This window comes from Megalops cyprinoides, chromosome 3 (assembly GCF_013368585.1).
Source record: "Megalops cyprinoides isolate fMegCyp1 chromosome 3, fMegCyp1.pri, whole genome shotgun sequence".
NCBI classification, from domain to species: Eukaryota; Metazoa; Chordata; class Actinopteri; order Elopiformes; family Megalopidae; genus Megalops; species Megalops cyprinoides.
In genome coordinates, this window is record NC_050585.1 from 10,179,790 (window position 1) to 10,194,320 (window position 14,531).

The 14,531-nt window shown below is 38.6% G+C and overlaps 2 protein-coding genes across 2 annotated transcripts; one reads left to right on the top strand and one right to left on the bottom strand.

Moving 5' to 3' along the window:
* Positions 1-482: 482 nt before the first annotated feature.
* get1 (guided entry of tail-anchored proteins factor 1) lies at positions 483-9,913 on the bottom strand. Its single transcript, XM_036525556.1, has 5 exons — positions 9,750-9,913; positions 8,413-8,578; positions 3,527-3,594; positions 1,894-2,008; positions 483-1,306 (listed from the first exon to the last, which is right to left on the bottom strand). The coding sequence occupies exons 1-5, from the start codon at positions 9,837-9,839 to the stop codon at positions 1,233-1,235; spliced, it is 513 nt and encodes a 170-aa protein (XP_036381449.1). The 5' UTR covers positions 9,840-9,913; the 3' UTR covers positions 483-1,232.
* A 464-nt stretch (positions 9,914-10,377) lies between these two features.
* LOC118775337 (non-histone chromosomal protein HMG-17-like) lies at positions 10,378-13,899 on the top strand. Its single transcript, XM_036525214.1, has 6 exons — positions 10,378-10,589; positions 12,030-12,056; positions 12,231-12,260; positions 12,347-12,382; positions 12,644-12,757; positions 12,967-13,899. The coding sequence occupies exons 1-6, from the start codon at positions 10,572-10,574 to the stop codon at positions 13,015-13,017; spliced, it is 276 nt and encodes a 91-aa protein (XP_036381107.1). The 5' UTR covers positions 10,378-10,571; the 3' UTR covers positions 13,018-13,899.
* The last annotated feature ends 632 nt before the right edge of the window (positions 13,900-14,531 follow it).

Sequence of the window (14,531 nt, forward strand, 5' to 3'; positions counted from 1 at the left end):
TGATCATTTTCTGAGCAAATAAAATAATCTAAAAGCACTTTAAAAACATTTTAATTTTTAAAAAAAAAGTTTTATGATAACTTTTGCTGCATAAAGTCACCACCAGGATGTTAACATGGGCCAAGCCTGTCATTGCCTGTGCAAAACCAGGACAAAAGAAATTTTCTCCATGCTGCTTAGATATGCACAGAGCTGTGGCGGGACTGTGCCTGTTACTGAATATATTTGCACCAAATACTCTCTCTCTACCAGTCTCTAATGAGTACAGATTAAGACACTCGTACTGATATTCATTTTACTGGACTTTCACAAAAGCCTCAAGCAGTTATGACAAGACAAGTCATTCTATGATCAAGATTTGCTGCTGGAATACTATTTTTTTCAGGGTGCAAGTGGCTCCCAAAACAACTGCTAACACATTTGCGCCTTAGGCTACTATACCTTAAAAAAGGACATGCCAGGAGACTTTTTGATGTGTTTATTTGTATATCAATCACAAGACGTCACTCTGAAATGGCTTCCAAGACAATCTCAAGAAACACATGTACAATTAAGATGGGACATTGTAGAATTATAGTCTTTTACAGTGCCACGTTCTGATTTACTGAAGAGTTGCAGCATCTCTTCCCTTGTTTCCAAGCTTGTCGATTCACACATTTTTGCTCATAAGAGGAAGACATTACATAAATTAAATAAGGAAATAAAACACTGAAACAGCTTCCCAAAAATGGTAAAAAAAAAAAAAATCTGTTTCCTTTCTACCGTAATCTTTCACTAAATCAAAACCCACACAGGGACTTACATGACCCTTGGTAGCAGCTACTTTACTGGTAAACTTTACGTAATAAAGTTTGACCAACCTCTGACCAACCTTCGACCAAACTCAAGAAAGGTCTTTCATTTTTCATTCATCAGTCTCTTTCTGGGCAGATTGCCTTACATACCTTTCAAAAGGTACTCTGCTTTTGGTCAGTGCCTGTTAACCCTTGTTAGATTAACTGAAATTCCTATGAAATGAATTTTTAATAACCCATGTATGCTGTAACAACTTTTCAACATTTCAACTCTGCGTAATACAAACAGAACACACAGTTAACTTAAGGCCAATGCTTAATAAGAAGACTTTGTAAACATAAACAGGAGTGAGGCTGCTCAGTACCAACCGGATACTGGCGTTACTTGGTTCTTGGTTCCAAATTTATTGGAAATCAGGGCCTTATCAACCACTTTCCTCAGCCAACAGCCTGGAGAGCGATTGCCACCACCTTGTTGCAAACTACCAGCCAGGTTGTGATTCCAACACCACCTGAAACAAAGACACTGCCATTACTACGATATGAAAAGGTTCTTTAGAATGTGAGATATACACTTCTCCTGAAGTAATCTGACTCTCCAAGGGACTCACACCTGCTGATTCTTTGATAATCACTCATCAAGCGAAATAATTAAACCAATATGGCATTCCGAATGACACAAAACACAAAAGAGTTTGATGTGCAGATGCAAGGGCTTATCAGTGTCTGATCTGCAGATAGTCTGTACATATTGCTACTGGGCAGAGACAGTGAGGACACAGATAGCTACTGCCTTAAACAACCCTACAGATGAAAATGTCATGTTCACACTCCTTTAGTTGAGGTATTTATATTAAGCTTTGAAAGCATGAAAACACAACATACATTTTTAAGAAATTCTCATTCAGCTTTAGCTTGAGGACTCAACAGTATGAGAACTACACAAAATGAGGTCAGTCTAGTGGAAAGATAAGCATTTTTCCGTACGCATCGCTCAAATATACATCTTTTTTGTGGTATGCAAATGTGCAGTCCTAAAACGTTCCCTACTCCATATGAGGGTGAGGCCTTTGGCCCACTCAGCATAATCAGGGCTTACCTGCCACTCCAGATGGGAAAGCTACCAGCCGCTCCAGAGGGGCAATCCACTTACTGGGCAGAACCGTCACTGGGTCGGCGTAATACTTCCAAATCAGCGAGATCATCAGAGCCGCCTAGCAACAGAGCACACCAGTCTCTCTTCCCATCTCATGTCTTGGCACAACCAATGAAATGAGACACACAAGTGGCAAAGAAGGACACTCGTCCTATTTTTGAAATGATAGTAGGGTGGGACAACTGGTAAGAAAGAACTGCTTTTTTTTCCTTTTAAAGTATTATTATTATGCAGTTCTGTAGTACGAACTGACACAAAACGCTCACTGTGCAAAAAAAGCCATAAAGCTACTTTGAAATATGACTTCCCACTCCAAAAATGTATCAATAATGCTAGCCTTATGGGTACAAGCTTACCTAGTACAAAGATGTGTTCTATGGTAGGAGTACGTTCGATTATGCACAGGCTTTTGGGAATAACACAAAAGGCCTTTCCAACCATGTGAAATGAATAAGTGACCCCCATTGTCAGTTACTGGCTGAAACACCTTACCTTTGTCTGTGTTTATTTTCTGTTCTACATTACTTCACCCGTAATCATTAAAAGCAGAAATAACTTCTGATTCTTACTTTTAGATAATGTTGACCTATGACAAAAATCATTACATGCTCTCTGTAATTAGCTGTGGTTTATACTCAACATTTGTATCTACAACACTGCTTATCAGGTTTTCCACCTTTTTATCCACATATTAACTGTTGTCTGGTGACTAGCATATTAAAACCGGGAAAAATTAAACAACCACAATTTGCTATGTACTCACAATCACAAAGCATTTTACAAAATGAACTCAGAGAGAAAATTTCACAATGATCTTACTTAATCAATATTTGTACCTTAACAGTTGCCAAAAATTTGTGAACTATAGACAGGCACCTGGCCATTTAATTTAATTGAGAAATTTGCATATATCAATTTTGAGATTACAAAATGTAATGTTCAGTACTTAGAAGGAGTTGTGGTGTTTTAGTTAAGACCAGCAGTGATAAAATTGCATCTTAAAGCCTAGCACATTAAGATCTCTAAGGCCAAGGTACAACATCAGCATGCATTGCTGAATACTAGCCAGAACTGCACCAAACTCACAGCGGATAAAACAGGAAACAGGCGAAATCGAGGCTAATATCATTAGCCATCAGTGCTTAACGCACTGGCTTTGAAACATCACATGTGGATACTGGATCTAGTAAGATACTGGTCCTTCTGTTTTCATAGTAGCAACATTCATGCATTTGATATTGTAATTAAAATAATGGCATCTTGCTCTGAGAGTAGCATCTTTTTTAAACAAACTCCTAAGCATGGAGTCCTATAAATCCCTTATTTTCCAGCATTAGCATTAACATTTAAAAACACATAATTACATTTATTTATGAGAGGTGTGACAGCACTAGGGGTCACTTGCAGCCCTAAGACCAAATCTAAAAACAGTGGAGCGTTTGGCTTTGTTTTGATGTGAAATGTTAAGACAACTCTTCTCACCATAATCCCATGGCAAAAGATATCAGTAAGGCTTTCCCCATACATCTTTTATGTTAATTTACATGTTGAAATATGTGACAATTGTGGGACTTACCTGGAGAACATAATACACTATGTTCACTACCCATTTAATTTTGGCTTGTTGGGCAGTTCTGGATTTGACTGGGAGGAAAAAAACAAAAATGGCTTAGTTAAGTCAAACATCTAACACAGGTTACCACTTATACACCGTAAATACACTGACTACCATCTATTCAGTGAGAGAAAAAACTTGTAAATTGTAATACTGATTATTTTTCGCATCACATCATTTATGAGTTTTGCCATTGCAAAACATTAAATGTGTGGAAAAAAAACTGAAGAAATTGTCTCAGACTCCTGTGATGAATGTATCTACGCTAACAAAACAGTTGAAGATGATTCGGAGACACCCTTGATGTGAAATAAGTATAAAACCAGCAGGTGAAAGTGAGTGACAGCTGTGAGTATGGAGCTAAAAAGATCGGGGGAGGAGCCACCCCACCTGAAAGAAGCTTTGTTCAAGCCACAGGAAGCGCGTCATTATCAAGGTGACCTTAACTTCATCCGCCTCCAGCTTATTATGCTTATCCAATCTTTTCAATCAAACACCCCATATTAATAACCAAATGATACCCTTTGCCCTTTCACACATACTGCTTCCCTTTCTCCCCTCACAAAAGGCATTTTAAAGCCACAATCATGTTCATTCCACGCTGAGAAATCAACCAAGCATTCATGTTGCCAAAACCACTAGCAAAATCCGAAGGTAAGAATAAGAGGTTAGTTTCCTGACTAACACCTGGACTGACACCTGCAAGCTTCCCAACAGTAACACGGTTTACAATTGCAGGGGGGCTGATGCAATTTTGGGCCTGGTAGCAATATGATAGCAAACACAATTCTATTCAGGAAGACACACATTGGACCTCTCTGCAATGTCCTTCCGTGTTGTGAACAGTTGCACTGCATTCTCCTTCTCACATGGACGTATTGACCGGTTTAGACCAACTTTAGAGATACATTATGTTAAACTTCTACCATAGCAACAATACACCAATGTAATTAAATGAATAAGCCTCACATTAGATTATTACATAGAACTAAATCACATACCAGCCATGGCTGAATTGAATCAAAGTCAATGTTAGTTTTGTGTCAAAGCACAAAAGTTTTTTCTTCTGTAATCACATGCAGTAGTGTATAAAACCTGTTGTTCCAAATAGCAGGCTGGTCCCGCAAAATATAATCATCTCTTCAACTGGAAAGTTTAGAATCAGAGAGAAAGCAGCACCCCTCCTAGAACAATACCCAGTAATGTTTAATGGTGCTCTTTAATTTTGAACAGTTTGAAACGCAGCTTTGTCAATGATTACATTTTACTGAAGACATGCATGCTTGTGACTGATGGTTGATTAATCAAGAGACTGGTTATATCCCTCATCAGAAGTACATTCAATAAAAAAGAAAAAAAAAAAACATGATCTGGATTTAGCTTGGTTTCAGTCCAGATATTTTTATGAGAATGAATGCTGAGGAGCTCAAAGGTATGCTTACTGAGTGTTCCTGAGTAGAAATGCACTTACCATCATATTGATACCATACTAAAATTGCATCAGTCCCACAAATGCACACAGCAGTTTAAAATGCTGCAAAAAATACATAAACTCATATGTATTTAATGTATAAAACACAAATTATATAACCACCTCTCTCAGCCAACAACTAATCAACAGTCAGAAATGTGCATCATTTCCATCCCTACTCCTTAACATCTATCAGAATCCCCTCTCAGATCTAAATATTTGTGAAATAATAATAAATAATAATAATATAAGTTTATCTGATGCATTGCCTGGTTCATTATTCCTTCTTTTCACATTCGGTGCCCTTTCAGCAAAGACAAAATGTAAAAACTAATTCTATACAAAGTGACTCTTGATTTCCTAGTTTTCTGATGTGACTGCAATGGTTACTCTTTAGAATATGATTCAGGAAAAGGCAAGATGATGCTTGTGATGCAGCAAAAGGTACTTGTGGTGTGTATTTTACCAAACAGACCAACTATTTTAGCTACAAATATCTGACTGATTTATTTAAATCACAGAGTTCTGCATTAATGTCATCAAAATACAAGTGAGTCAAGCATAAGTGCCCCAGTAGGACGGGGGTGTGGTTCTGAAGTATGCCATGGGACACAATGAACAAAGTCTACAGAGAAATAGCTTACTAGTCACACAGTTGTGTGGGTTGTCGTTAGCTATGCAGAAACATTCCTCTTAAAAGTTTCAGAAAAACATTGGTAATGTTCCTTGAATATAATAAATTGAAATTTTCCCTCCATACACTAAGTCAATGTACTGCACTGGGAAATAACCCTTTGTATGTTACACCACAAGACTGGATGCATCGTCTGAGTGGAGTGACAGAACCATGAGACTCTCGGATTTTCAAAAACAGAAAACAACAAATATGTCTAAGTGTGAGGTACTAAGTTAAAGGCAGTAAATCCACAATGTAGAAAATGAAACTCCCACACTTCCTATTACTTGACACTAGTCTGATATATTTAAGCATGTGAACAAAGTTAATATTCTGACCCAGTGATAAGTAGTCTGAAACAGCCATTTCAGGGGAGCTAGCAATTGTCCATGTTTAACCTTCTTTTTTAATCTCTTCTTAATTTTCATGATTGATGTCAAGTTAGTTTTGAGACTTTGACTTTGATAGTGGAGTATGTGAAATCTTGTTAGATCTTTAATACAGTGTTCAGTTCCAGCACTGTAGTTTAGACACTTGTTTGAAAAAATTACTGGAGTAAGTTTTAAAAATATATTAGATGTGCTGGGTCTCATACCAGCATACCAACTCACCTAAAATCTGACCACTCATATATCACAATGACGCAATGTCTACTTTACATTACAAGTTCACAGTCACACTTAAAATCTTCCTCGGTTACGCAGAGGGGCCACGCAGTGGCTATAGTGTGACCACTTTCACAAAGACTTGTCTTCACGTGGCATCTTCCCTGCGGTGCAATGCTACATCAGCAAAGTTCGCGCCTTTCACAAAGGGGCCAGTTGGCATTGTTTCGTCTGTACATTCACGCAAGCCACTGAATGGCACCATTTACTACAAAGAAAATGGTGTCGAAGACATTTGGTCGCGGTTGGTATTACAGAAATGGTGTGCTGAATGACACGTTCACAGTGGAGCCCCTTCCTTCCTGTGTCTGTTCTTCGGTAGCTGGAAATGAGGGACAGCGGCAGACAGCAGCTGTGACACTGGGGGCCCCAAGTGAACACGCGATCTGTTATCTGAAACCCACCTGCCACTCCCACTCTTTTTGTCATAACAGGCATCTGTAGAGTCAATCATGGAAAGACAGAGCTGTTTGAACACTCAGTTCCCTATACGCTTTCCCGCCTTTAACTGCAACTGCAAGGGTGGGTGGAGGGTGGGGTACGGTTGGGGTTGTACACCATGTCCCCTAACAAAAACGATGAAAGGACATGCATGACCCCCGTTCTTCCTCTATCAGTTTTGTGAATGTCTGATAAGACATTTACAAGTCCTACACTATGCAATGTGATATAACCAGAACCGGTAAACTTTCAGAAGAAACTTTGTAAGTGAAAACACTGCAAACAACTGCAAGAAAATGTATGCAGTCCAAACCAGTAAATTTCAAGTTCCCTGATCACAGCCAAAATCCTCAATTGTATTAAGACACTGAATTTTATCAGTTCAAGCAACATGACTTGTTGAACAAAATTCTGCAATGCAATGCAATATGTAAATTCAAGATAATTTCCATGAAATTGTTGTTGTACTCTTAAATATGAAACATTACATTATAACATATCCATTAAAATTACAAAATTGGTTTGTTTATAGTAGGAAACATTGTCTTTAGAAAATTATTTATGATCACTCCATGAGTGTGCCTCCAGTTTAGATATGCTCTGACACATCACTGTTTATATGACATCATGCCAGTTGTTACTTTAATCTCCTGTGCATTGCTGTTATGTTATAAAGTCAACTTTACCAATGCCAACCTAATAATTATGCAAGACAAGTTAGAGATGCACAGATCTGGACGGAAGGGTTTAAATGCCATTGATTGGCAGGGTGGCTCCACAGTGTTGTGTGGTTGTGTTCTTGCCGACTTGATATGTAAGGCTTGGGACTTGTTTAAGACTAATGAACCAGTGGATAGCTCTCTATTCTAGCGTTTTTACTATTATCCATTTTTCACCCTTACTGCGTTGCTAAGTTATGGTGAAGAGGGTCTTATTTTGCACCATTGAATCACAGCACCGTATAACCATTGGATTGTGGATATTATGTAATAAAATGGTAAACTGGCTCACTTACCCAATAGCGCAAGACTAAACAATCTAGCCATGCCTGCATCTTTAAAGTACTAATTTTTGCTGCTGTAGTGCGATAGATAACTAGCCAATCCAGTTAGCAAACCTAACTATATTCACTAATTGGCTGGATAAATACCAAACACAATCACAAGTCACTGCTAGTATGCATCATTATTGTCACAACAGCAGGAAAAAAAAAAACAAAAATGGTAGAACATAAGGACTGATCCTATATAATAATTTATAGTATGGTAATGACATGGATAAAGATGATGTACATTTCACCTTTTCTGTTACCCTTACTAGCGATAAATGGTTGCATTTTAAAAGCTGATCAATAAAAAGTCCAAATAGCATTAAAAATCCCTTAACAACAATATATTGACACATAATAGGTAATGATATGTCTTCAGTATGAGGAACTTAAAAGCTGTATGTCTGTCATCTGTTCCTGGAAGAAACTGGCCTATAAATGTAATAATGATAAAATTAAACAATGACTAGTTTGTATGCTATTCAAATGCAAATGTTATATTTTGAAACATGCACACAGAGGAATGGCTTATAGATTCCCTCTTACCGTGGGTCTTCAGCTTGTCCGTCATCTTGTTAATCTTGCGCTCCAATCGGGCATACCTGGCGAACTCATCCATCATACTAATGGTGGACAGCTCCTTCTTCATGTCTTGGATCTCTGTCCTCATCTCCATCTCATGTTCTGCATCCTTCTGGAAGACCTTAGAAAGCTTTATTTGATGTGTCCAAAGAAAAAAGAGGTTATTATTCAACTCTGAATTTGCAAACATGAAGGACTTTCATGACTCATTGTCATTAAAGAGTGCAATTATTATTATTATTATTTGACCTCAAAGGTACTATTTTATTTAGGTCCCAAAATAATTACGAGAGGTCAAATCAAACTCCCTCAGTCAAAATACCCTCTGAATCCACGTGGCTTAACAGGGGATTTCAGTTACTGAGGGTTAGTCCTGGAAACCAATGAGTAAATTCACTTATGCTACGTATGTCACATATTATCAGGATAAATAAGGGGATTATGAGTATAATATGCTGTTACAGGGGGTTCCAGACATGTTTACTTTGACAGAAATGACTCTAAACTATACCAAACATTACTCCAACCACAATCATTATACTTGCCGGTCGTTAAAACTTCCCCTTCTTCGAATCTGGAACTAAACAGCGCCACGTTCTCCTGCTCTGGGGAGTGTGGGTTCTATCGGACCTACGTTGCTTTCCTGCATTTTCAAATGTTTCGGCTTGCTTAAAAAGTAAATTTCCGTAGTTGTAAATGTGCAAAGGAACTGGTACGTGCTGGGTGAATTAAAACACCTACCATCAACGGTGTACGTACACTTGCACATTTTTGGCAAGGGTTCAAGATGTATCGAGCTAGCCATCGTGCTAGACTACGAAGACATTCATACTGAATTTAAAAAGGCTCGGCTAGCTAATTCATTTCGTGCTTTGCGCCCTAAACGGTCCTTTTAAATATATATTTAGTGTATTAGGGTACTGGTCGCAACCTTTGACGGGAAGACATTTCGGACACAACGGAGTGCGCTGGATAGCCAGACGAGCAATATGAGAGTGACCAGACAAAAGGCTCCAAATACGACCACGTTGACATGCGGCCATACTGCGTTCTTACAGCTAAAATCGCGTCTAGATAAGAACTCGTTTCAATAATATGGTAATATTATTAATACGATAACAAAACGACAACGCAGACGTTGTCTGGAGCACCTGAGGGAAAAAAAATTGACACTGCGGGTAGCTTAATGATGATGCAAAGTGAACGTTATTAACGGTTTTAATTACGTTCAGATAATGAAGACCTTGGTTATGTTGTTTCTTAAAGGTTTTAAGATGTCGCACGTTTAGCGAAATACTTACAAAAGAAGAAATAGTTGGCAATAACGTTTTGACGAGATTGCACAAAAGCACAGATCCCAGTACCAGAAACCAGGCATACCCTGCCGCCATTTTTTCCCTGTTATCAACACCCTTGTTACTGTAGTAGCTAGCTAAGACTAGAAGGAAGCACACCCCCTTACACCTTGTGCACAACGATTAACAGTTTCTGCACACTTGCAAGTGTATTTGTCTTTTAAAACGTTTTAATCGATTGTATCGAGGCAGCAACTACCGTATTCGTGTTCACTGTGTAGTTTGGTGGGTAGTGTCAACAGAACACATTCCCTTTGCAGCTGAGAGGGCTGTCAACATGTTGTCTTGGAGACTTTCTCGAAAAACCTTTAGGAGAGTACATACAAATCTTAGTTTAAAAACCGAAATAAACAACTTAGTGTGGTTAGAAATAAAAGTTCACATTCAGAGACTTCCCACCCTCTCATAAAACCAATGCGATAGAAAAATAAATAATGGACTGATTGGCACATACACATACCCACACAGGTATCTTGCTATGATTTAAAAATATGTTGACGAGTCCTAAGGCCAATCAATGGCAACAAGGGGCGGAGAGTAGGTTGCCCGTCAGGTTGGTGCTATAATGAATAGAATGGAGAAGGAGGGGGGACAGAATCCAATCCGGTTTGAGCTAGTTTTTGTTTCGATGGAACATTAACGTCTAGCTACACTGTGATACAGGGTACTGTTTGAATCTTTTAGTGAACACAGTCAGTATTTTTCGGCTTGTCGGCTCGGAAAGATTGTTACATTCCGTTTATAAAATTGCCTACAAGAAAAACAGCCATGCCTAAAAGAAACAAAGTAAGTGTAATTATGTTCATTCAATGTACAGACATTTGTATAATATATTTTGCACTAACGTTTGATACCATATCTTTTTCAGTCTGCAGTGAATATATATGTTACTGGAGCTTGCAACAATTTAGTTTGGTCAGCCATTTAAAAGCGCGGTCTCGTTGCACTTTCTCGTGCGGTCAGGGATTTAAATGTGCCTGTCTGTTTTCATTTGGAAATTGGCGCCTTTTATCAAGCTTGTACTCTTTGTGCAGGTATCTTTCTTTTCGTAAATGTAAGTGTATTCTTTGTAAGTAAATTCTTTAAAATTGCACGTTTAAACAATATGTGCACAACACGTGCCATTTAGTGGCTTTTCGGGGTTGTTTACAAATGTATTACGGTCAGTTATAGGACCAGACAAAGGGGTGTAACACTGCGTTGTTTGGCTCTGCGATCTACCGAACTAAAGTTTGTGGAAATTTTTCACCCTGTGGTGAAAAAGCATAATGCATGAGATGTTAAGATAAATGCAGTATTTTGTGCAATGTTTGCAATATTTAAATGTGCAAATTCGGTAGTTAGACGTAAACCAAACGTTTGATGCAATTATTGTAGTCCCGTGCAGTGATGCGCATGGAGCCTATTGCACGACTCCTCAAGGCTCTTGGAAAAGGGCAGAAAGTCTTCGTGTGTCATGGCTGCCCTTGTACGCAAGAAGAACATTAGCTGCGTAGCTACATGTTGTTGCAGTGCATTACTTGCTCGCGGGGTTGCTTGTTCAAACATGCAATAGATGACTGTGGTATTCCTAAACGTATTTTAATACAGGGCTGTACATTATCTGAAATGTGGCGTTTTGTGCGAAGTCGTTCGCATGCATTCACTCGTTTTTTCCCTGTTGCTGGGGCTAATTTTGCGTTATGCAATGGCGATTCTCCGACATCACAGCGCCGCTCGTGTTGCCGAGGATTCTAGTATATTCTCTAACCATTTGGAGGATCGCTGAGGATCTCGGAGTTCGAAATTCGAATGAATGGCGGGAATACATAGACGTAGCGATGGATACTGTCATGAAGTTAAGCAATTCCCCATTTTTTCCACTAGTGAATGAGTACGTAGGAGGAGGCGGAGCTGAATTTCCCTCCTCTCCGGTTTGAGTACAGACGGTGCATTGCAATACTCATTTACAAACCACTGGGAGCCTATTGTATACAAAATAAACCGTACACTGGGCTAATTACGTGTTCATAAACAAAAAAACCTAAAGTTTTCTTAGTTGTTGAAACGGTAACTCTTTTACAGTGCATAACTATTGTCTTTCCTACCCCACCCCCACCTTTGGATTACATAACTGCACTGGTACTCTGCGGTGTGTTATTTTGAGCCCCTCCCATCTATTACACTCTTTCCCGCCTATAGGTTCTACAGTTTTGTTGAACTTACCAAATTCTTTTCTTTCCCCAGGCCAGCAATGACACTGAAGCCAATGAGGTATGTGATGTACAGGTCACTCAGATGCTGTCCCTTATCTTGACTTGAAAGTTTATTAAACTGTCCAAGGAAGAGCATGATGGAACCCATTTCAGTCCCACAGTTAGAAAAGTTTATAGTAAATGGGAAGATGTTTCTATGTGAACACTCAACATTCTCTTTCCATTTTCACAGCCCAAAAGGAGATCTGAGAGGTTGATAAATGTAAGTACATGGCTTTTTTTTTCTCTGAACAGAAAACATCTCTGCATAAAAAAAACCTGACCACACAAAACATTTGTATTTTGCAGAAACCCGCTACCCCAAAATCTGAGCCTAAGCCAAAGGTAGGGAATACTGTCATCGTTATTATGCTGCTGTATTGTTTTGTGTTTGTTGTTGCCGTTTTGTGTGCGTGTGGTGGGAATGAGGGATGGTAAATATTTCGCCCATTTGGAGTAGTTCCTTGTTGTGTTGGCCCATTCCTCTGCACTTGTACGTTTTAATGGCAATATGGCATTGATATAATATGATGCTGATATAAACCGTTTTGCTAGGTTAACTGTTTCCAGGTGTATGTGAAATGGCATTACTCTCCTTTCTCACAGAAGGCACCTGCGAAACCCAAGAAGGCAAAGGAGGTGGAAAAGCCCAAGCCAGAGGAGGAAAAGAAGGAAGAGGAAGTCCCCGCAGAGAATGGAGAAGCCAAAACTGAGGAGGAGGTGAGTGGGTGTATGGAGACACATGGCTGCCACAGCACTTTGACAACACGGACTATTTGGGGGTGTGTTGCGTACATATGTGCTGTGAATCCAGGGAGCCCATGTAATTTATGTGTTACACTGTTTTGTATTGCTAGTTATAGCTGTTGTATTTCTTCACGTAAACTCCTTTCAACCTGTGTCACACTTGTGTGTGTTTTGACCTTCAGGCACCAGCTACAGAGGAAGAACCTGAACAGAAAGACGAGGTGGCGGAATAACATCTCTTTCCCACATCCTTTTACCAGTGCTCCCTGTACCTCTTTTCTTGTACAATTCAGGGGAATATTTTTATCTACTATTTTCTAAATGCAGGTTTTTTAGTAGTTTGATTGTAGAAACACATTTTTTTAAGAAACAAAAATACATTTGGAGAGGGGTTCCACTGCATCCCACATTTTTACATCTCTGGAAAATTATGGTCATTTTAAATGTCAGTGGTTTTTATTTTTTCAAAAGGGGAGGGAGTGGAGCAGGTTGCGGCATTGAGAACACTTGAGTGTCATTTTCAGGAAATGATTGTACAACTGAGAGCTTGCCTGAGAGACTAACATTCCATAGGCTATATGAGGGACGATATATGTAACCTGTATCGTATGGGGACGGGGAGGAATTATTCAAGGGGTTATACATTGTTTATTGTTTATAATGGAAAAAAAAAAGTTTTAGAATGTTTGTAAGCTGTGTTCTATAAATGTTATCTCTTGTATCCATGCAGTTTTCTTAATCAGCCATTCTGTTTAATAAACCTGTTCTGTAGTACTGGAGTTTTCCCTATCAGGCCTGTGCATTGCGTGTATTGCTTTTGTCTCTGTTTGGTGATAGCATTGCAATAACATTGTATACCTGCTGTGAAAAGGGTTTTCAGATTTTCTATATGCAGTGTGTAATGGTACATTTGTGGGGATGGTAAAATGGAATATATCTGTTTTTAGCAAAGCTAATGACATGCATAACAGTGTTAAACATACTGATGGTAACTATTCCTTTTAAGGATACTGAGAAGCAAATGACTGGACATTAACTTGAACTGTCAAGTGAACATACCAGCAGTAGCAATATTCACAAGTGGGGTTTAGGTAACCAGTACAAATGTACAGTTTTTTTTCTTTGTTTATAGCTGTATCTGTGTAATGATTGGTATAAACAAACCAATAAAAAATGGTTGTAAGTTTTGTGGTTTTTTCCTGATGTCCTTGAGAAGGAAGTAATGACATTTAGTAATTATACAGTCATTCTATGATAGTTCTAAACAAGTTATACAGCTACTGGACTCAGTCTGAAATACACACCTTGTATAAGTCTAACTTGGAGAGAACTTTGTATACTGGTACACATGTAGATCAATAACTGATCATATGTGAGAGACTGAGACACTGCAGACTGGAAAAGAAGTGAAAAAAAATGTGGCTGCGTGCAGCAAGAACACCTACTTCCAGCAGAGGCAAGAAGTAATGTATTCACTTTATTCCTGTGAAATAATTTGCAAGATGCATGTACCAAACTTAAATTTTAATGTGCATCTTAAATTTGTGCAAAGCTTGTGAAAATATATGATTTTAGCTAGTTTTCACAATGAGTGTATTATTGTGGGGCTTATAAATATTATCATTGTATGTCTTTGCCTCTGTATATACAGTATAGCAAGTGGTTTTTGTGTGTTTGCTTCTTTTTGTAGTTATGTGCACATGTTGAAGAACTGCACTGTGCCAATCCAAATTTGTCTGCTCTGGCA